General features: G+C 62.3%; 3 protein-coding genes and 1 long non-coding RNA gene across 14 annotated transcripts; 2 read left to right on the forward strand and 2 right to left on the reverse strand.

Moving 5' to 3' along the window:
- Positions 1-34: 34 nt before the first annotated feature.
- On the reverse strand, positions 35-6477 carry FBXO6 (F-box protein 6). 6 transcript variants are annotated; one of them, XR_011649756.1, is made up of 6 exons: positions 6321-6477; positions 4095-4388; positions 2215-2341; positions 1531-1626; positions 629-1364; positions 35-487 (listed from the first exon to the last, which is right to left on the reverse strand). XR_011649756.1 is itself a non-coding variant. In XM_058304401.2 (6 exons), the coding sequence occupies exons 1-6, from the start codon at positions 6445-6447 to the stop codon at positions 314-316; spliced, it is 954 nt and encodes a 317-aa protein (XP_058160384.1). In that variant the 5' UTR covers positions 6448-6466; the 3' UTR covers positions 35-313. The 6 variants fall into 6 exon arrangements, 5 of the variants coding, with proteins under 5 accessions (XP_058160384.1, XP_058160389.1, XP_058160388.1 ...); XM_058304401.2 differs by having other exon boundaries at positions 629-764; positions 6321-6466; XM_058304406.1 differs by having other exon boundaries at positions 629-764; positions 4095-4431; positions 6321-6442.
- LOC131279843 (uncharacterized) lies at positions 6460-9952 on the forward strand. Its single transcript, XR_009187322.2, has 2 exons — positions 6460-6534; positions 8342-9952. It is a non-coding gene; the product is annotated as an uncharacterized lncRNA (long non-coding RNA).
- Positions 7178-12810, reverse strand: LOC101443719 (F-box only protein 44). 6 transcript variants are annotated; one of them, XM_058304408.1, is made up of 6 exons: positions 12642-12810; positions 11086-11353; positions 9417-9543; positions 9185-9280; positions 8950-9085; positions 7178-8156 (listed from the first exon to the last, which is right to left on the reverse strand). In XM_058304408.1, exons 2-6 carry the CDS (start codon positions 11348-11350, stop codon positions 8010-8012), a joined length of 771 nt encoding a protein of 256 aa, XP_058160391.1. In that variant the 5' UTR covers positions 11351-11353; positions 12642-12810; the 3' UTR covers positions 7178-8009. The 6 variants fall into 6 exon arrangements, with proteins under 6 accessions (XP_058160391.1, XP_058160396.1, XP_058160394.1 ...); XM_058304413.2 differs by lacking the exon at positions 12642-12810 and adding an exon at positions 12486-12624; XM_058304411.1 differs by lacking the exon at positions 12642-12810 and adding an exon at positions 12232-12303 and having other exon boundaries at positions 11086-11369.
- FBXO2 (F-box protein 2) lies at positions 12801-20792 on the forward strand. The gene is made up of 6 exons (XM_058304407.1): positions 12801-12879; positions 15547-15924; positions 16373-16502; positions 16577-16672; positions 17052-17190; positions 17359-20792. Exons 1-6 carry the CDS (start codon positions 12858-12860, stop codon positions 17491-17493), a joined length of 900 nt encoding a protein of 299 aa, XP_058160390.1. The 5' UTR covers positions 12801-12857; the 3' UTR covers positions 17494-20792.
- Positions 20793-21087: the final 295 nt, after the last annotated feature.

Here is a 21087-nt window from a genome sequence, read left to right on the forward strand (position 1 = left end):
CCCATTCCCACACCCCTACACCCAACTCGACTACTTTTACTGAAAACGTTTATTATGATGAGACTTCAAAACCACGTGACAGTCATTTATTACAAACTGGCCTGTGTACCCAATGTGGGAACTAGGGCAGGAATTCTGGGGGAGGGGCCTCTGTGCTCGCCACAGGCCCAGCTCTTGCCTGGAGGGGACCTCGGGCACTTGGCTGGCCTGGACAGAGTGTAGATGGACAGCCAGCCAGGTGACAGACCATCGAAGCTGTGGAGATGAAGGTGGGGAGGGCAGCTGGGTGGCCGCCTCCCACCCAGCCTTGGCTTCAGGCTGAGCTGTCGGCGGGTGCCAGGCTCCTGGTCATCGTGGGGCTGATGACAATGCTGCTGTTGGTGACACGGGGCCCGTACCAGCCTGCCCAGTACTGGGTGTCCTGGCCTCCGTGCTGGAAGCGGATATGGCGGACACCTGGGGGGTAGTCTGAGAAGGTGTGGGAGATCTGCAAGGAAGGAAGAGAAGTGACCCCTGGGCCTGGGGGAGCAGGGGGACAGGATGGGTGGCCTGGAGGGAAGTGCTTCCCGGCTGGCAGGCAGCGGCCGCCACGCAGGCCCTGGGAGGCGAGCAGGTGGGGGTGGCTCACCTCCGTCCACCTGGCGTCGCTCCACTGGTCCATGGTTATGGGTGGAGGCTCGAAGGACGCCAAGACGATGTAGTCAGCTGAAGCCAGCTGGACGCGGATCTGGTAGGTGCAGCCGCAGTCTGATCTGGGGGCATACCTGGGGGGAAGGTGCGGGCAGGCAGCAGGCCCCCGAATTCCAGCTCAGGGTGGTGCTGTCCTGAGCACGGCTGGAGCCTTCCTTTTGCCGGCCCTGCCTGCCAGGTGGCCCTGCTGGCTTCAGTGCTGCCTCTGTCCCACTGGGCCAAGCACAGCAACCTGTTCCTGCTGGGCCTCAGTTACCCCATCTGAGGAAGGGGACAACCCTTTTGGCTGTTCTAGAAAAGATGTCACCTCAAAAAGAAAACTGCCCTCCACAGGGCAAGACTGCTTGGAGGGCCTCATCTGTATACCATAATGGACCCTCCGGTCAGCTCTGCGTCCCCTCAAGCCCTCCCTCCACCCCTGCGGCCAGGCTAGAACTGGGCAAGCCAGAGCTCAAAGCCCTGTGCACACAGCAGGAGGGTGGAAGAACCAGAGGATGGATGACAGTAAGGGTAGGGGGTGCGGACAGGTGATTCTCTGTGATGTCTTGTGGGGGACTATTGTCCCAGTGCCTGTGGTCCTCCATCTCCCCACCCACAAAGTGGGGCTAATTGTCTCCTGCTGATGTTGCAGTGTGGCGGGGAGGCCAAGAGGTGCTGGATGAGCAGGTGCAGACCTGTGAGTGGTGGGAGAGTAAGGCATGCCAGGCACGGACTGGGTGCAACTGAAGGGTTTTCTCGCCCAGTGAGTGTAGCCGGAAGAGGAAAGGGAAGGGCGCTCAGGAACTCCCACTGCCAGTGCTGGGGGTGGGGTAGAGGGACACAGGCCCCGAGTCTACTCACCAGTCCTTGACCACGATGTCAGGACGGAAGGTGTCCAGCAGCTCCTCCCAGTAGCCCTCGGCCTTGAGGTCCACCAGCTGGGACTTGAGGCACAAGCTGGGAGCAAAGGGAAAGGCCTGCAGCCTCAGGCAGGCTCTGCATGGCCTCCCTGGCCCTGGTGGCCTCTGCGGGCCCAGGGAGACGGTCCTGCCCGCTTCCAGTGGTGCCTCCTGACCTCTGCGGTTCAGGCACTGGCTCGTGTGGACTCTGGCTGCCCCTGCAGCGCAGGCCCTTTAGAAACAAGTTGGAAGCTTGACCCACTTTGGGCCTGGGCAGCACTAGATCCCAGCCCATGTGGGCAGGAAGCGGACCCAATGCCAGAAGAGTTTGGGGTGCCTCTGAACTCACACTCCTAGATTAGGGACAGTCTGCAGGTACCCCTAACTTCATGTCATTGCCTGGTGGGATCCCAGCTTCCTTAAATTGACACCCTCATTACCCCCCCAGCCGTGGAGTTCACTCCTGTGCCAGGAAGCAGTGACTGAGCTGGCTAGGGAAGCATTCCCTTGAGCTCCCCAAGAGGCCCTCTCAGGCCTGGGATTTGGCAAGTTATCCAGACCCTCCTCCCCCTCCAGCTACCAGAGGCAGATCTGCCGCTCCCACCGCCCTAGGCCACACATGCCTGCTCTGTTTTGGTCATCTTACCTGTATGACGTGACAAAGTATTTCTTGACATTAGGATCAGGAAAATTTGTCCCGTGATCTCCAGGGAGGCTCTCCACCTTCCAGTGGTCTCCCCCGTCAGAGTCAATTCGCCAGGAATCCATGTCCTCTAGGAAAAGATGCCGGGGTGAGACGCCCTGGAGACGCTCCAAGTCTTGCCTGTGCACTGGGGAGGTGGGCCGCGAGGGCTACCAGCCAAGCTGAGCACCCCACCACCTCGTCCTCCTTGGCACACCCCTACAGAGCGCCCTCCTCAGACTCATTCCCACCTGTCCCCGCGTTAGCTCTGGTTTGGGACCCTCCCCCTCCCAACTCTGTCCCAATCTGGTTTCAGTCCTGACATGAGGCTGGAAATAGGGAAATTACCAGGAATTCTAAACCAAACCTTTTCTCACTTCATGTTGCTGTAGGACCCTGGGAAATGTCCAACTCTCAACTCTCAAAATATATAGTCTCCTAGAGCGGTACTTGTGCCTTAATGGTTAATATAAGTTCATCCTGTCAGTGACAGCTCACCGGTCCCCAAGAAAGTCACCCCCAGTCAACTATGTAACTGCGATTTGGGGGCCCAAGAGGACCAATTTAGTGGTTTATTGATGTGTAGTATGAAGCCGCTACACCAAGAGACCCTTCTGCGCAGGCAAGACTGCTGAGTGGGGGGACAGGCACCCTCGGAGTTGGTGGCCTGTAGCGGGCCCCTATTTGTGGAAGGATCTGCCCCAGCCAGCTCGGCAGGTCCGGAGGTGTGAGGCTGGCCTTGGCAGTCTCCCGAGGCAGCCAGCCTAGAGGACCGTAGGACATGGCACTGTCCAGAACCATCGCCAGGGAGCTTTTCCAAACTACTCCCTTGGTCCCAGCGCCAGCCGGAGCTCTCACCTAGTCCCCAAGTGTGGGAGAACTGCCCCCCCCCCCAGAAGGGGAGGAGCACTATGGGAATCCAGGGGCGCTGCCGGGCATGTGGGCGGGGCGGACAGCCGGGCAGCTTCTTAGCGGAATCTGGGCCAGGCTGAGGGATCGAGTGTCTGGGGTGTTGTCAGAGGGGCCCTGCGGGCCTTTGTCAGTTCTGGGTCCTTAGGGAAAGCCACTCAGGTGGGGGCCTCGAGCACCCTGTCTGTACAGCAGAGCCAAGCCTAGGTCTGGGCAATCCAGAATCCTTGTAAGGACAAAGAAAGAAAACAGATATGAAAGTGACCCTAAGCGCACACAGCAGGCCTCTTACTCGGTGGCTGCCATGGCCCCAGCCAGCAGCACAGTGCTTGGCACACAGTAGGTGCTGAAGGAATGAAGGAAGCACTGCCTGGCAAACCCAAGAGGTCATGAAATATAAGCTAAATTGTCACTTGTTGAGACCCTCCCTTTCCTCTTCCCTCTAAATGGGGGTAACAGAGAACACTGATGTCTGTAAAGACGCTGTCGGTGGCCAGCAGGAAGCTTGGCCTGAGTGACAAGAGAAAGGCGGCTCTGCAGCACGTCCATGCTTCAGCAACTGTGTCCTGGGCACCTGCTTTGTGAAAGCGTTGGCGTGGACACTGGGTAGAGTAGGGAACCTGGGGACCCTGGAACCTGACATTTGTGGCAGAGAAATAAACAAGTAAACAGGTAAATAAGGAAAGGACAGGTGGTGAGATGTGCTAGGAAGGAGCTAAATGGGAGTGATAAAAGAGGGGTGCTGTTTCTAGATGGAAGTCAGAACAGTTCTCTCCGAAGGACAAAGAGGACCTGGCCATGGCAAGGAAGGCAGGGGGTGTTATGCATGTGAGAGAACATTCCGGAGAGTGTGAGGACAGCAAGTGCAAAGGCCCTGTGGCTCAGGAAAGGGAGGGAAGCAGGCCATGGCACCCCCCCCCACCTCCCCGGCCTACCTTCAGCACATGGATTGCGCAGGAGGTTCCTGCGGAGGCTGCACAGGAAGTAGAACACCTTCCAGTCGGCTACCGGCTGGTCCCAGTCCTCGGGGATGAAGCCCTCGCGCAGGCACTTGCGCTTCCAGAGGATCATGAGGTCGATGAGGTCGCGCCAGAGGCTGCAGACGGGGCGGCAGCGCAGCAGCAGCTGGCGGGCGGGCACGTGCGTGAACAGCTCCAGCAGGATGTTCTCGGGCAGCTCGTTGATGCTCACCGGGGCCATGGCTGGGGCAGGGCAGGGCGCACGCGGGCCTGGTGGGGGCAACAGTGGGCATGAACTCCCAACCCAGGGAGGCTGTGAAAGAAGAGGGGCCAGGCGGGCATTTGTAAGGGTCTTTCCTGCAGATACGGGGTCCTCAACCATACAGTGGCCGCACATTATGCACGTTTGAAAGAGTACAATAAAAACACCAACAGTTAAATCTTGTACAAAACTTTTGAAATGCCCCCCTCCCTTAAAAAAAATAACTGCTTAATTTTAAGGCTGGTGTGCCAGGTGAACTGTAAGATTTTGTTGAGGGCACACTGCCATCTGGAGCTCGGCAGCTTCTGCAAGAGTTCATGGGAACTGCCGTTCGGCTGTTTCACTGCTGTGAACGCACTGTTGGAAATAAGAATCTTTTCTACGGCCCGGACTCTGTCATCCGGCTGTTCACCAAGTGGTGGGATAGTGCTGAGATACTTCCCTCTTCCCCAAATCACCTGCTTTGCCTGGAAGCCTGGTGTGAGAAAACATCCCAAAGCAGAACCCCACAGCTGTGCTGGGAGGGCAGACTAGAGCCCACCTTCAAAGACCCAGAAAATGAAAAGCAGGCAGAGGGCACGAGGGCCCTGGCCAGCACCCACGGCAGGTAAAAAGGGGATGGTGACTGTCCCAACCTCAGAGAGGATGGGGGGATAAGTAAAGAGGACAGGTGCTCTGCAAACGGGCCTCCTCACCAAGGCTTCTATCATTTAGAGCACGGATTCTTCCCTGCTCCTCTCTACATCTGAATCCTACGAGGTTTTTGGACCATTCTCCCCTGGCCTGAATCTGTCACCTGGGTGGTCCTGTTTATCCTGACCCTGGTGGGCTGGGGGGGCCAGCAGCCTCCATATCTGCCTGGTAAGTGCGGAGGAGGGAATGTTCTCCACTACCTGGGGGTGGGGGGGTAAACGCAGGGAGGCCTGCCCAGCTCTTCTCACTTAACCTACAGCAGTTGGCCAAAGACGCGGTTATTGTCTGCCCTACACTCCTGTCCCAGAAAAACGTGACCGTTGCCGTGAGAAAAACAACAACAAGCAGATAAAGAAGGTATCTGTAAGATGGGGAAAAACCCAGCGTGGAACCCATTGTAAAACTAAATATATCCACATGATACCTCTCAATTTTAAACTGTTGGCAACTTTTCAAAGCACTATCTAGGCCAAACAAAAGTCGTTAGCTCAGAGACGGAGGCTTCTGGGTTACCGAAGCCTGGTCTTCGGCTCCGGCCGCCCTGGGCGGGCCGAGGTGGGGCCGGGGTGCGGGCGTCCTGGGACCTCCTGTGCCGGGAAGTGGGCGCCGGCGCAGGGAGCACGGCTGACCCCAGGGCCCCCCCGCGCCCACCTTTCCACCAGCGAGCCGCCCCCGCCCCTCGGGGCGCCGTCCTCATCCCCATTTCCCGGGAGCAGAGGCCCGGGAAGGGGAGCCCCGCGTCGCCTCCCGGGCAGACCTCGCCGGGGCCGCATCCCGCGTGGGGTGCGGCCGGAAAGGGGGTCAGACGCAGCGCTTCAGCCTGGGTGGTCCCGGGCCAGGCTCGCTCCCCGGCGCCGCCCGCGACCCCGCCGGCGTGACGAGCCCCCGCCCCGCGCCGCCCGCAGCCCCGCCCCGCGCCCCCCGGCCCCCCGGAACCCCGCCCCGCGGGCTCGGCTACCGCCCGGCGCCCCCCTCCCGCCCGCGGGCTGCGCGGGGCCCTCGCTCCCCACCCCGACCCCCGGCTGGGCCGCGACCTGGGCGCGGGGCGGGGGCCCCGGCGGCACCGGAGCTCCGGGCGGCGGGAGCCGGCGGCCTCGGCGGCGCAGTCCGCTCTCGCCCCGCCCCGCGTCACGCGCCGCGCGCGGCCCGCCCCGCCCCGGCCCTGCGGGCCCAGCCGCCGCCCTGCTCCCGGAGGCCGGGCCCGGCGGGGACCCCGGCCCTCTCCCTCCCCAGGCGGCCAGACTCACTTCTCCTCGCGCCTCCTCCTCCGGGGGGAAGCCCGAGGAGCCCCCTCAGGCGAGCCCCCCACCCCCGCGCCGGCGCCGCCTCAGGCCTCCTTTCGCCTGTTCCTCGCCCGGCGGGAGGGAGGTGCATCGCGGCTGCGAGGCCGAAACTTCCGGCTTGAGCCTGGTTCTGGCCCTCCCGGGGCGTGACCCCAGGTTGACCTCAATTGACTCAAAGGTAATAATCTCTGGCGCTTTTTGTTAGGTTGAAATTAATGAATTCCTTATTTCCTTCAACAAATACTTATCGAGCACCTACTTCCGGCAACCACATACTGTTGTGCAGGTTGTGCACTGCCCAAGGGGCCTGGCCCAGGCTGCAGCTTCTGCAAGGTCGGGTACCTTTTCCCAGCTTGCCAAAGATGCTGTACAGCTGGGGGAGGTCCCTGCAGTCTGTCAAGTGAGTACTGTCGAGGAGTACTTAATTGAGCGCCTACTGTGTGCCAAGCCCCACTCTAGATGCTTGGCTTGGTCCAGCGTCAGTAAAGCTCGGGGCACAGAGAGAGTGCTGGCCAGGAAGCAGTCACGGGGGTGGTGCTGCTCACCAGTGTGGGGTGGGCGCAGGGGTCTCAGCGCTAAGGGCTGCCCGGAGCCTTGCCTTCCTCCCCCTCCAGCCCTGTGGCCAGGCCCCCAGAGGAAGCCGGCAGTCCTGGAGGGCTGCCCGTCAGGGGGCTGTCCCGTGACCCTGGTTCCACGAAGGCCCTGGAATGCCATCCCCTCTGGGCCTCCCGCAGAAGCCGCGCGGGCCGTGCCTCGGGCAGGTCCAGCCCAGGGCCGCCCCTTAGGTCTGCCTTCCCTCCCAGAAAGCACAGGGCACAGCGTTGGACCGGGAACACCTTTTATTTGGCCACAGGCAGTGGGGGTGGGATCAGCAGGAGGGCGGGGGGAGGTCCTGGGAATGGCCGTTCAAGGGTGGGGTGTCCTCGACAGCCCCCACCCTACTTATCCCGGGCTCGTTCATCCAGCTCTCGGAGTCGGTGCAATCCTGCCCCCTGCCTGCCCTGGGTCACCCTGGCAGGTGTCCGTGGATCCTCTGGGGCTCTCAACTCCCACCTGGTACCCACCCGGCTCCTGGGGCTTCCCTGATAGGATCTTCCAAAGCCAGCCTGGACCCCCCCCCAACGCACATCCCAGACAAAGCCTGAGCCTCTGTGCCAAAGGCACCCCTTCTAGGCAGAGCCTGGCGAACGGCAGAACGACAGCTCTACTCCCAGATCTCCCAGTTTCAGGGTCACCTCCCGGCACCCGACTGTCCAGGCCACCTTGAGCCTGCCAGGCTCCCTGTCCTGACTCCGAGGGTGCTCCCAGAGGGCACAGGAGAGAGGCCCCAGGAGGGGGCGGGGAGAGGTCCCCATCGAGGCTGGCACCCAAGCTTGGGGGACCCTTTCAGAGGAGCCTGACGGGAGACCCCACACCTCCCTAACCTCAGGGGTCCCATCTGTTAGAGGGGCCTAGGCTGGCCCCCCGCCTTAGGGGCGAGAGCTCCCCTCCCCGGGACGAGAGGGCTGCCCCATGCAAGAAGCTCTGCAAGGAAGAGGGGCCCGGGGGCCAAGGGTGAACTGGGGGGCTTGGGGGCGCCTGGCCCCACCTCCCCTGCCCAAGCCCAGCCCTCCTCTGACAGCAGTTTACCAGTCGGGGCTCAGCAGATGGGGGTCAGGGCAGCAGCGGGGGCCGGATGGTGATGCTGCTGTTGGTGACCCGCGGGCCGTACCAGCCGGCCCAGGAGCGAGTGTCCACGCCGCCGTGCTGAAACCAGATGTAGCGGACGCCGGGCGGGTAGTTGGAGAACGTGTGCGAGACCTGGGGGCAGGCAGGGGGAGGGGGAGAGGTCAAGGGAGCTGGTCCCAAGGGTGGCCCAGCCAGAGCGGGCAGAGGTTCTTAGTGCTGGATGAAGGGCAGTGGACTAGAAGGCTGCAGATCACCTCCCCTCTCCGTGCCTCAGTTTCCTCATCTGTAAAGCGGACGTTTTACATGGCTCTCCACAGGACATCATGCAGCTCAAAGGAGCCGAAGGAAACTTCGTAAACTCCAAATGCTGTTTAGACTTGCCCTGTCTAACACGCTTGTCGCTGCCAATGTAGTCGTGCACATTAAGATCAAAAGGAAAAATTCAGTTTTTCAGTGCCACGAGGAACTCTTACAAAGTGCTCATTAGTCACAGCTGGCGCCCCAACCAGACAGCAACGATCCAGAACATTTCTATCACTGCAGAAAGTTTTACTGGACACTGGTCCAGCTCAGAGGCTGACACACTCGAGCTATTCTTCTCTTTTATAAATGATTAAGGTGACTCCAGCTCTCTGACGGCAGAGATGATAGTTGCAAAAGAGACAGCATGGCCCTTTAAGAAAACGTTTGCTGACTCCCCACCGCCTCCTAGGTAGTGATAATAACGTTAGTCATTACTAAGAGTCAACCTTTCTGAGTGTCACCTGGGGCCAGCTCCGCCAGCTTCACTTCCTTGGCTGCTACCAGAGTTCCGGGAGGGAAGAACTATTCCAGCCATTTCAGAGAGGAGGCTAACCAGAGCCTCGCCAGAAGGAGCAGAGCTACCTGGGCTCAGGTGCGTCCCGCCCCGGCCCCGCCCACACACCTCCCTCCACTTGGCATCGCTCTTCTGCTGGATGGTCGCCGGGTCTGGCTGGAAGGTCCCCAGAGGCGCGTGCGCGGATGACAGGAGCTGGACGCACAGCTGGTACTTGGACCCGCAGTCCGGCCTGGCCGCGAACCTGCAGGCAGGGGCAGGACCCATCAGGACCTTGGAGGCGGTGGGGGGGGGGTACCTGAGTGGCGGGCCACCCCCCCAGACCTGCGCCCCGGGCACTCACCAGTCCTTGACCTCGATGTCGGGCCGCGTGGTGTCCATCAGCTCCTCCCAATACCCTTCGGCCTTGAGGTCCACCACCTGGGACTTGAGGCAGGTGCTGGGGCGGGGGAGGGGCTGGGCTTACCACTAGGACACTGGGGGCCTGGACAGCCCCTCCCCGGGGCGGGAGAGACCCAGGACGCACTGACTTGGGCTGTCCCCCCCGAGCACCCCCCCACCCCCTCGGATCTTACTAATAAGAAGTCACGAAGTATTTCTTGACCTGGCCGTTGGGAAACTCTTTCCTCTGGTCTCCAGAGAGCGCCTCCACCTTCCACTCGTCGCCCCCGTTCACGTCCAGGCTCCAGAACTCGAACCCCTCTGGTGGGAAAGCAGGGTTCCCAGGCAGGGTCACCTGCCAAGTTCTCTCCCTGGATCTCCGCAGCTGTCCTCAAGCCCCGTGCCACGGGACAGTGCAGACCCCCAGTCCCCGCCTCGTGACATGTGCTTCCTGCGTGCCAGGCACCGCGCTGAGTGAGTTCCACCAGGCGTCCTGCTGTGTGTGATGACATGAGCCACCAGACCTGGCTCCTTCTGTGGGGAGCTCTCTGAGCTGGGTCTTGGTCCCAGCTCTACCACTGCCAAGCTGTGTGACCTTAAGCAAGCTGCTTTCTTTCTCTGATCCCTGGTTTTCTCCTTTATAAACTGAGGTCAAGAATGGGGGTAGGCGGGAAGCAGATGTGGCTCAAGTAGTTGGGCGCTTGCCTACCACACGGAGGCCCAGGTTCCTGGTGCCTCCTAAAGAAAACGAGCAAGACAGCGAGCTGACGCAACAAGAGGATGCAATGAAATGATGTGATGAAGAGACACAACAAGGAAACATAACGAGAGACAACAAGCTGGGAGCAGAGGTGGTTCGGGCAATTGGGTGCCTCCCCCAACATGGGAGGTCCTGGGTTTGGTTCCCAGTGCTTCCTTAAAAGGAAGATGAGCACACAACAAACAGACACAGAGAGTAGACAGCAAGTACAAACAAGGGTGGGAGGAGAGAAGAAATAAAATAAATTTCTTAAAAAAAAAAAAAAGAATGGAGGGAGGCAAACTCTTTCTATAAAGGGCCAGATAGGGAATATTTTAGGCTCTGTGGACCTTATACTGTCTCCATTATATGGTCTTTGTTTTGTCTGCTTTTCCCCAACCCTTTAAAAATGTAAAAACCGTCTGAGCTCCTGGGCTGGAGGGGGCTTGTGGGCCATACTCTGCTCATTTGTGGACTCCTGGCCAAAGACCATGGCCGCTGGGGAGTCAAGTGAGGCATCGCAAAGCTCTGGGCTGCCTGGAGGAGGTGTTTTATTAGCATTTTGCTCCAGCACTTGGCCGTGAAATGAACTAGGCTCCCGTCTCCTTCCCTTAGTGTCCAGCGGATGAGTTTTAACACAGCAGGGGAAGGCAGCGATTCTGGATGGCTGCAGAAGCCTTGTTTTCCCTGTTGTCATCGCACGCTGGGAGGAAGACTGGCGCCCCCATTCTCCCCAAGCCAAGACCCCTTTGCCCCCTGGCACAGTACCACTAAGCCCTGCCCTGGGGGCTGGGAACTTGGCCAACTAGGGATGGCTCTGACTTCCTGGCCTTGTTCTTGGGCACAGTCCGTCCCAATCAGCCAACCCCGCCCCCTCTGGAAAGGCCACGGGGGAGGTGGTCTTGGGAGTGGAATACGAGGCTCCACTCTTGGCCTCGGCTTGCCAGCTGAACGAGGGGGCACTAGCAGTACCCGCCTCTCAGGGTCACTCACAGGGCTGGAGGAGTTAAGCCATCCAGAGACTCAGCCCAGGGCCCAGCTCCTAGCCAGTGCTCAGTAAGTGTCGGGCAGAGTCTGACTCGCGACCGTGGAGGGGGGCACGCCACACCCGCTCTGCACCCCACCTTCGGCACACGGGTTGTGCAGGAGGTTCCTGTGGAGGCTGCGCAGGAAGTAGAACACCTTCCAGTCGGCCACCGGCTGGTCCCAGTCCTCCGTGATGAAGCCCTCGCGCAGGCACTTGCGCCTCCAGAGGGTCACGAGGTCGATGAGGTCGCGCCAGAGGCTGCAGACGGGGCGGCAGCGCAGCAGCAGCTGGCGGGCGGGCACGTGCGTGAACAGCTCCAGCAGGATGTTCTCGGGCAGCTCGTTGATGTGCCCCGCAGCCATGGCCTGTCCAGACACCCCACTGTGGTTAAGGAAAAGCTACACTGAACTCCCCGCCCTCCCGCAAGGACCCCCGGGTACTGGCAGCACCCTGTCCCAGCTCTGTTGTTTACTGTCCCAGGAGCGTCCCGGGGACACTCAGTTTCCTCCTCTAAGATGGGGCCAGGGACAGGACTTACCTCCTGGGGTCACCAAGAGAATTCAACGAGCCTGGGACAAGCAGGTGCCCGATAAAAGGTGAGCTCTGGTTTTCTGGCTAGCCCCTCACAACAGCCTCTAAAGAGGCTAAGGAGGCCCAGGGAGGTGGGGGACCTGCTCAAGGTCACAGGGGCAGGGGCAGCGGGGGGCGGGAGTCCAGGGCTTCTCGGACCCTAGAGCCAGCCTTCATCCTTGCACCAGCCGGTCCCCAACAACCGTGGCTTCATTCTGGCTTCCATCCTCAAAACGGGTGAGGGGGGGATGCTGGGGGCAGGGATAACGACCATCATCTCCCACAGAGGCCCACAGGGGGCAAGCGCCTTTCTCAGGCTACCTGGCGCCATGGTCCCCCAAACTGGCTGAAGAGGGGCTGGGCGATGGGGCAGGGGCTTTGCTATCCCTCCCTCCCCCCAGCCGCACCCCGCGGTGGGGCTCCCGCCCCACGGCCCCCAGCGGGCCTGCGGCTTCCCAGCGCCACGCTGTGGCTTTAAAAGGCTACCCCCAAGCCGGGAGCCGATGGGGCGATCCCGGCCCCGGCTCCCGCCCGCGCCGCCGCCGCGCAGTCCGCCCGAGCCCCGCAGCCTGGGCCTTGCCCGCGCGCGGCCTCCTTCCAAGCACTGCGGCGCCGCCGGAAAGCGACGGGCCCGCACCCCCTCGGCACCCGGGAGCCCCCTCCGGCCGGTCACCTGCGCTCGACGCCGCCGCGCGCTCCCGCGGGCGCCCGGGAATGAGCCGGCTTCGGGTGCGGGGGCGGACGCCTGCGGTCCCGCCCCGGCCCGCCCCCCGCGCCGCGCTCCCGCCCCCCGCGCCCCTCCCCCGCGCCGCGCTCCCGCCCCCCGCGCCCCTCCCCCGCGCCGCGCTCCCGCCCCCCGCGCCCCTCCCCCGCGCCCCTCTCCAGCCCGCGCGGGACGCGCCCCACTCCGCGACGTAGGAAAATTACCTGGGGGGGGGGAGGGCGGTGAGCGCGGGGAGCCACCTACCCTCCCTCCCTGCTCCCGACCCAGGCTCTCCCCGCGCCCCTCGGGTCGAGCTGGAAGGCTGCCCAAGTCGGAGACCCTCCAATTCGGAAAAAAAAAAAAAAAGCGCGACTCCTGACCTTGGCCGGACCGCGCAGCCTCGGGCCTCCCGCCGAGCGCTTGGGGACTGCGGGGCGCCCGGGCGCGGGGCCAAAGGCGGGGCGGGGCGGGGGCCTTTAAGAGGCGCGGCCGCCGGGGCCCGACCCAGACGCGGGCAGCGCCTGGACTTGCCGCCGCGGGACTCGGGCCGCCCCGCAGCGCGCCGCCGCCTCTTCTCGCGACCGCGCTCCGCAGCGATGGACGGAGACGGCGACCCAGGTAGCCGCCGCCGCCCGCACCCGCTCGCCGCAGGCCGGGAGGAGACACTCGGGCGGAAGGGCGCGGGCCCCGCATAGGGGCCACCCCCAAGAGCGAGGGCCCCCCAAGAGCTAGCGCGGCCAATTCTCAAAAAAGGCCCTTAAACAGCCTCAAGAGTTGACAGCTTGGAGGGGGGACCCCCGCGCCCACGTACCCAGGAGCCTGTGCTGGGGTAACCCACCTCCCAGCCTCCGCCTCCCTGGGGTCTGTCGCGCTGGGGGGCGGGACGCAGCTGGGACGGAGGAGGCCGCCAGCCTTTTGCTGCCATCAGCTTCTTCCATTTGGCAGCTCTGACCCGGCCGCTGCCTGAATCCCCCAGGGCTTCTTGGGGCTCCTGGCCCCTCCCCACCCTAGTTCAGGCGGCCACCTTCCTGGGAGGCTGGATACCCAGGGGGATCGGGCCAGTGTGAGCGAGAGTTGTGGGGCCAGCTGTTGGCAGCGTGCAGGGCCCTCTGAGTGCTCAGTCATCTTCTCTGGCACCAAGAACCCCCATCCCCCCAACTCCCTGCTGGGCCTGCAGGGGCTGCTTGCTGATTCAGGGTGAGATCTCCTTCCTCAGCAGGCCCACCTGAGGGTCAGCAACTTGATGCGTGCCCACGTAGCCCTGAAAGTCCCAGCTCCTGCACCCCAGGCTCCCAGTCCGTAGCCCCCTTGCCATACCCTTTGGGGAGCCCCAGCCCCGGCTTTTTCCCAGGGCCCAGCTGTTCCCTGAACCCTGGGGTCTGATCCAGGTGAGTGAATCAGTCTTGGGCACAGCTTTCAGGGCCCAGATAACTTTCTGACTGCAACAATGTGGGGAGTTGTGTGGGTGCGAGAGGGGGTGGGGGGCCGTAATCGGATCTGAGGCCTCGAGTGCCAGGCCCGGGGCCAGGAGAGGGGACTGGGCAAGGTGCACCTTTCGGGGGAGCATCAGGTGTCCACTGGGGCCAGAGCAGGGCCCGGGGGAGGGGGGGGGAGTGGAGAGGTGAGGACACGGGGCACCTGCTCCCCAGAGGGCAGTGGACAGCAGGGCCAGCGAGCCCGGGCCCCTGCGGCTCTGGGGCCTGCGTTTTCCTCCCCGCTGGCTGCGCTGTGACCTGCTTGGCCATCGGTTTCCTCTTTGCCAAACAGAGGAAAACCCCCACGCGAGAAATAAGCTCCACTAGGTGCTCTCTGAGAGCTTCCTGTGTGCTCTGGGTGCTGAGGGGCAGGTGAGCCCTGACCCAGCTGACTGCGGCGGGGAGCGCAGAACAGGCTGCAGGTGAGGCGTGGGCCCTCCACCTGTCTCCCCTCCCAGGACCCAGCCTGCTTCCACCCTGCCTTGGCTTTCCAGGACCCAGGCCTCCGGAACCGCCTGACATTACCTGGGAGCTGGTGGCCTCCCCCATCACCAGAGTGGCCCATCTCCTTCCCACTGTCCCCTGCCGGAGATGCTGGACGCTTGGTCTCTGCTGCTCAAGCTGCCATGCCAGCTTGGGCTGGGATCCAGGAGCCAGTGCCGCCTGCAGCACCTCTGCCCACCTCCTTACAATTTAGAAGGCCTCACCCTTCCTTAGGGGAGTTGAACAGCGGCGTGGCCCAGTGGCCTGGCACGATGATTCCCATTTTACAGATGAGGAAACCTTTCTTTTTCCCTCTTTGCTATACATGGTCTCTTTTAAGGAGCCCACATCGCCGCCCCCCCCAAGTCACATAGCACAGGCTGGCTGGGTCTCTGGCCCCTGCGCTCTGAGGCCTCTGCTCCCCTGCCCCCAGGCCTCCTATCCCCATGTCCCTCACCCTGTTACTGGCCTTGTGACCTTCAGCAAGGCACTTCACACTCTGAGCCTGAGCATTTTCATCTGTAACACCGAAACCCAAACGGTGCCTCCTAATTCAACAGATTATTTTTTTCAAGTCTGTTGTGGTTAATGGTGGCTCTGGAGCCAGACCACCTGGGTTCAAATCCAGGCTCCAACCACTTGTCAGCGGCATAATTTGAGGCCCTTTAACCTCACTGTGCCTCAGTTTCCCCATCAGTGAGCTAAAGGACAGTAATAGCAGCCACCGTGAGGAGATTGAAATCCTCACAGATGTAAGGAGTGAATAAGATTGAAGTGCTGACAGCAGTACCTGGCACGTGTAGGTGCCTGGGAGGCCTCAGCTGTTGACATTGGGGGGGCCCAGGCTCTGGGAGCCAAGCGGGGAGTTCCCAGACCCTGCTCCTACCCTCGTGACACCCAGTCCCGCTGAGAGAGGGATGTTTACCAACCCATCTCACCCTAGGGCAAAAGCTAGGAAGGACAGGTTCTTGTGCTGTGCAAGGAGGGGCAAGTCCTGGAAGGCTTTCCTGAGGAGGTGACACCAGCTGGGATCTCAGAGGGTAGATGGCGGCATGGCAGTCCATGTGTGACACATCCCTTAGGACGATGCTATTGACGGGGGCCATTAAGAGTAAATGATCGTGGTTGTTATCTGCTGGTCCAAGTGAGAAACTGAGACCTCTTTGGTGGACTGAGTCTGCGGTCCAAGCCCCCTTGGGCCTCTTAACCTCAGATCGCCGCTGCAGGTTGTCCCAGGGTGTGTGTGTGAGTGGTGGGGGGTGCGGGTCCCGGCCCCCGGGGTATGGAGGGGGGTCCTCACAGCCCCCTCCCCTCCCTCCTCCGGCAGAGAGCGTGGGCCAGCCCGAGGCGAGCCCGGAGGAGCAGCCGGAGGAGCAGGGGGAGCAGCCGGAGGAGACGGGCGCGGCGGAGGAGGAGCCGCCGGAGGAGGAGGCGGCCGAGGCGGCGGCGTACCTGGCCGAGCTGCCCGAGCCGCTGCTGCTGCGCGTGCTGGCCGAGCTGCCGGCCGCCGAGCTGGTGCAGGCCTGCCGCCTCGTGTGCCTGCGCTGGAAGGAGCTGGTGGACGGCGCCCCCCTGTGGCTGCTCAAGTGCCAGCAGGAGGGGCTGGTGGCCGAGGGCGGCACGGACGACGAGCGTGACCACTGGCAGCAGTTCTACTTTCTGAGCAAGCGGCGGCGCAACCTGCTGCGCAACCCGTGCGGGGAAGGTAAGGGACCTCCCGGTCACACACACCCCCCCCCCCCCCCCGGGCCTGCGGAACGCAGCGCCCCCTTCTGTAAAATGGGCCATCATCAAGAGCGCCAGCCTGCCTAGAGGGTTAAATGAGATAAAGCCCCTTGCCCGGCGCCCCGCACCCAGCTGCCCCCATCTCTACTATTGTTTTCTCTCCTGCCGCATGCCCACCCTCACCCCCTGCTCCCAGAGGGTCTCTTTCCCAGGTCCCAATACCCTCAGCGAGCTGGGGCAGGGTGACTTTCCTAGGAGGGAGAATGCAGACACGGGCAGTGCCCACCGTTCAACCCCAAGGTCATCAGCCCATCCCGGAAACCATTAAAGTGCTCCGTCCCCAGGCCCCCATTATAGGGACAAGAACCACGCCCCCACACCCTCAGCCCAGCCTGGGTGACCAGGGTGGGGCTGTTGTGTCCCCGCAGAGGACTTGGAGGGCTGGTGTGACGTGGAGCACGGTGGGGACGGCTGGAGGGTGGAGGAGCTGCCCGGAGACTGCGGAGAGGAATTCAGCCACGATGAGAGCGTCAAGAAATACTTTGCCTCCTCGTTTGAGTAAGGAGCAGGGGGGGCGCGGAGGGGCTGGGGTGGGCTGGGTGTCCGCTGCACCCTAACCTCACTTCTCCCAGGTGGTGCCGTAAAGCCCAGGTGATTGACCTGCAGGCCGAGGGGTACTGGGAGGAGCTGCTGGACACGACTCAGCCGGCCATCGTGGTCAAGGACTGGTGAGGGGCGGCGGGGCGCCCGGGGTGGCAAACCACAGGCGGGTGCCCTACCTTGGGGGTGCAACCCCCCAACTCGAGGGCTGAGGCTCCCGAGCTTTCAGGAGATGGTGCCACCCCCCCACCCCCCACCCCCAATTCCCTGAGTTTTAAATCTTTTTGTTGTTGTTTGCACTGCAAACAAAACATTTCGGCCGGCTGGCTTTGGCCCAAGGCTGGGCCTGGCCGGCCTGGGATTTAGTCCTGCTGGTTGGACCTTGGGCGACTCACTCTCTCCAGCCTGGGTTTCCTTACCCGGAAAATGGGGCCATTGGTAGCAGGGGACAGGCAGGGTGGTGGCAGGAAATGAGAACTTGTAGGAACCGGCGCCCCCTCTGGGCAGGTACTCGGGCCGCAGCGACGCCGGCTGCCTGTACGAGCTCACGGTCAAGCTGCTGTCGGAGCACGAGGACGTGCTGGCCGAATTCACCAGCGGGCAGGTGGCAGTGCCCCAGGACAGCGACGACGGGGGCTGGATCGAGGTGAGCTGGGGGCGAGGGGCGGGGTTCACGGAGACCCCTTCCAGGGTGTCACGTTGGGGCTGGGAGAACCAGCCCGGACTAGAATCGCGCTGGGGTGGGGGTGGAGGAGGTCACGGGGCCCCCTGAGCCTGGCCCTCACCCCCCCTACCTCCCCACTCCCCCCGCCAGATCTCCCACACCTTCACCGACTACGGCCCTGGCCTCCGCTTCGTCCGCTTCGAGCACGCGGGGCAGGACTCCGTCTACTGGAAGGGCTGGTTCGGGGCTCGGGTGACCAACAGCGGCGTGTGGGTGGAGCCCTGAGGGAGCCCCGCCCCGTGGCCCCCGCTAGGTAGACCTTCACGTAGCTGGTAGCACTTTCACCTCCCCACCCCAGTCCTCTCCTGCCTACCCGCGCCTCCAGCCCAGCCCCCACCCGGGAAGAGAGGGTGTTCCGCTGGCCGATTTCCACGTGCTCGCCTCTCGCCGGCAGCCCTCTGGAATGGAAGCCGGGTGAGGGCGGGGGCCGGGCCGGCTCTGCTGAACCCCGCCTAGCACAGCGCCTGCCGCCAAGGGGGCGCTCAATAAATATTCTCTGTCGAAGGAAGGAATGAATGAACGGGAGGGGTGAATGAGTCCCTTCCCCTCGCAGCCCTTCCCGCCCCCCTGAGGTCCCCTGGCCCAGCCTGGAAAAATCCTTGGTGGGGCTCCAGCTGCTCCGGTTTCCAGGGCCCCTTGGGCCAGTGCGGAGCCGGCGGAGCCAGGGCCGGCAGGGCCGGACAAAGGCTGGGATTGTGAGCGCCCCGGGGGGGCCAGCCGGGCCTGGCGCCTGACGACACCCAAGCTGCCCAGAGGCCAGGCGGGAGGGCGGGGGCTGCCTCCCGGCCCTTCTCGGTCCCAGTGCTGCTTACCCCAGGCCTGGCTGCCTGCTTGTCCCCCCCTCTCCCCCCGCCCCCGCTTCTGAAGGCCGAGGTGGGCAGCGCTGGGTCCAGGGGGCAAATTCTCCTGGGCTCGGGCGTATGGAGGGTGTGGAAGGGGGTGGGGAGACACGGAAAGGGTCCACTTGGCGCCCCTTTTCTGTTCATGCCCCACTTCACGTGGCCCTTCCTGGCCTGGTATTGGATGGGACAGGAGCCATTAACATCCGGTCTCTCAGTTGGTCCATTTCTACACCTTGGGGAGGGGGGTGAGGCTGGCAAAGGGGTTTGGGGCAGAGAAGGCGGGAGGAGGCTGCTGTGCCAGGCTGTGTGCTAAGGCACTCTGTTTCTTACCTCCCCGGAGACCCTCAAACCCCACTCTTCCCAGGACTCTGGGCTGCTGGCCCTGGGGCGGTCAAGGGCCTCGAAACACCTGCCCCTTCCAATAGAGCGACCAATAAAATCACTGCCCTGCCAGCCCCCCTTGGAGTGGGAGCCCTGGTGCCCCCTGCCGGCCAGGTGAGCGTGCAGCGTCCGGGCCGCTGGGGCCCACCTGTGATTGTTCATTGGCTCATTCATTCACTCAGCTTCCTGCAGCCCCAGTTCTGGGCCAGACCCCGTGCAGGCCCCTGACATTACAGGGGTGAATGAGACACTTGCTGCCCCAGGAAAAAGCAGCGGTCTGGATACGGTGGGCCCGGGGCACCCTTGGAGGGAAATGTCCAGCGTCCCAGGGGACCTCCAGCCTAATGGCAGAGGCATCGTCTGCTCGAGGGTCCTCAGTCGGCCGGGAGAGAAAAGCCCTGACCTCGGAGAATCCCAGTCTAAAGGTGAAGTCTAAGGGTGTCCTCGATCCCGCCCCCAGCGCTGCCTCGGCCCACACCCACCTGAGCTGCCAATCAGGGGCAGCTTGCTAAGAAGCTGGAGGGAAGAATCCCAACTTGCACAGGCGCCCACGGGGCTTCTAGTGTTTAAAGGAGCAGTAGGCAAGGCTGGTCTGGGGCGGGCTAGGATGCGCGTGTGCGGAGAGGGCTGGAGCCTGTGCGGGGCTGCGGAAGGGGGCTGGGTAGCCAGGTACAAGGCCAGGAGTCTGGTTCTGGGTTCCTGCAAGGACGTCAGGGCGGGAATGTGGGGGACAAGCAAGGCCTGCAGGTGCAGGAAGGTCATTGGCCCCTGAGTTTGAGGTGCTCATGGGATGTGGAGGCGTCTGGGTGTCTGAAGTTAGCTGCAGGCTGGAGACAGGAGTTACAAAGAACTGACAACCGAAGCCAGGGGCGCAGACGAGGACAGGGGAGGGCCTAGAGAGAGAGCCACATCTGCAGCCACTCGGGGGAGGCAGAGCAGCCAGGGAGGTGGGGGTGCTTGGCAGGAGGGTGCAAGCGCAGCGAAGGAGCCAGAAGCCCAGAGGTCAGATTTTCTGCCCTGAGGCTGCCGTGGCCTCTCCCCAGGCCCTGCCCCCGCTCACCCCCTGAAGAGAATGGAGGGGTTTGGGAAGCAGGGCGCTCTGGACCGCCATCCCAGAGTGCCGTTGCCGGAGGAACAGTTGGATACACCAGTGGAGTTTAGCTGTGGAAGATGAGGCTACTGCTCCTGTGTCGCCCAAGGACTGAAGCTGGGGGAGGAGGCAGGTCCCAGGGCTCCCTTGAACCTGGCACTTCCCAGCACATTATGAGGGTGGGGAAGGGGAACAGGTATCTGACCTCTCAGTTTTCTTGTCCCTGATCCTTGAGGGCAGAGCTGAGACCGGGTGGAAGGAAAAACCTATGTGCCGTCCAGCAGATCGTCTCTGGACAGTAGCGTGCTGGAGCCAGAGATGGTCGACCGGTTGGCCACATCTTTCAGTGGCACCCAAACAGCCAGGGAGAGGTCTGCAGGTCCCTTAAGATCCTTTCTAGTCAATCAAGTATTTACTGAGCACCTGCTGTGTGCCAGGTAGGGACAAGACAGACAAGGTCTCTGCCCTCCTGAAATTGACAGTTGTATTAGCCAAAGGGGAGCTGATGCAAAATACCAGAAATTGGTTGGTTTTTGTAAAGGGTATTTATTTGGGGCAGGAGCTTACAGATACCAGGCCATAAAGCTTAAGTCACTTCCCTCACCAAAGTCTATATGGAGCAAGATGGCTGCCTATGTCTGCGAGGGTTCAGGCTTCCTGGGTTCCTATGTTCCTGGGGCTTGCTTTCCTCTGGGTTCAATAGCCCTTCCTTCCTGGGGCTGGCTTCTCTTTCCTCTGCGTGCTGACTTCCCGGGGCTCCAGCTTAAGTCTTCAGCATCAAACTCCAACATCAAAACTTCAACATCATGGGGAAGCAGATTTGACCCAATGGATAGAGCGTCCGCCTACCACATGGGAGGTCCAGGGTTCAAACCCAGGGCCTCCTGACCATGTGGTGAGCTGGCCCACGTGTAGTGCTGATGCACGCAAGGAGTGTCCCCTGTGTAGGGGAGCCCCACGCGCAAGGAGTGCACCCCGTAAGGAGAGCCACGCAGCGCGAAAAAAGTGCAGCCTGCCCAGGAGTGGCGCCGCGCACACGGAGAGCTGCTGCAGAAAGATGACACAACAATAACAAAAGAGACACAGATTCCCGGTGCCGCTGACAAGAACACAAGCGGACACAGAAGAGCACACAACGAATAGACACAGAGAGCAGACAACGGAGGGGGGAAGGGGGAGAGAAATAAATAAAATCTTAAAAAAAAAAAAAAGAATTTGAGGTCTGAGAGTCATCTATGGATCCAAGTTTTGTCATCTGGGCCTGATAGAGAGGCAGGCCCAGCCCTTCCAAGGGCTTGTGCGGAGGCCGTGGTCTTGCCGAACGTTGGGACGAAGGCTCCACCCTCTCTGAGCATCGGGGTTGTGGCCAGGCTCTCTGCAAATGCTGGGGCACGGGCCCTACCCTCTCCAAGGGCACAAGGCCTCCCCGCTCCATGTGCTGGGACAGAGGGCCTGTCCCCTCCACAGGAGGGGTGAACCTGCCCTTTCCATGCACGTGGGTGGGCC

Source organism: Dasypus novemcinctus, chromosome 9, assembly GCF_030445035.2.
Source record: "Dasypus novemcinctus isolate mDasNov1 chromosome 9, mDasNov1.1.hap2, whole genome shotgun sequence".
NCBI classification, from domain to species: domain Eukaryota; kingdom Metazoa; phylum Chordata; class Mammalia; order Cingulata; family Dasypodidae; genus Dasypus; species Dasypus novemcinctus.

Bases quoted from the DNA above. Each gene is read 5' to 3' on its own strand.
- FBXO6 (XM_058304401.2), bottom strand. From the start codon at position 6,447: ATGCACCTCCCTCCCGCCGGGCGAGGAACAGGCGAAAGGAGGCCTGAG. The intron at 765-1,530 runs GTGAGTAGACTC...CCTTCCCCCCAG, and splicing joins GACATCGTGGTCAAGGACTG to GTATGCCCCCAGATCAGACT. The intron at 488-628 runs GTGAGCCACCCC...CCTTCCTTGCAG, and splicing joins GCGACGCCAGGTGGACGGAG to ATCTCCCACACCTTCTCAGA.
- LOC101443719 (XM_058304408.1), bottom strand. From the start codon at position 11,350: ATGGCTGCGGGGCACATCAACGAGCTGCCCGAGAACATCCTGCTGGAG. The intron at 9,086-9,184 runs GTGAGTGCCCGG...CCCTGCCTGCAG, and splicing joins GACATCGAGGTCAAGGACTG to GTTCGCGGCCAGGCCGGACT. The intron at 8,157-8,949 runs GTGTGTGGGCGG...GCCTGCCCCCAG, and splicing joins GCGATGCCAAGTGGAGGGAG to GTCTCGCACACGTTCTCCAA.
- FBXO2 (XM_058304407.1), top strand. From the start codon at position 12,858: ATGGACGGAGACGGCGACCCAG. The intron at 15,925-16,372 runs GTAAGGGACCTC...GTGTCCCCGCAG, and splicing joins GCGCAACCCGTGCGGGGAAG to AGGACTTGGAGGGCTGGTGT. The intron at 17,191-17,358 runs GTGAGCTGGGGG...TCCCCCCGCCAG, and splicing joins ACGACGGGGGCTGGATCGAG to ATCTCCCACACCTTCACCGA.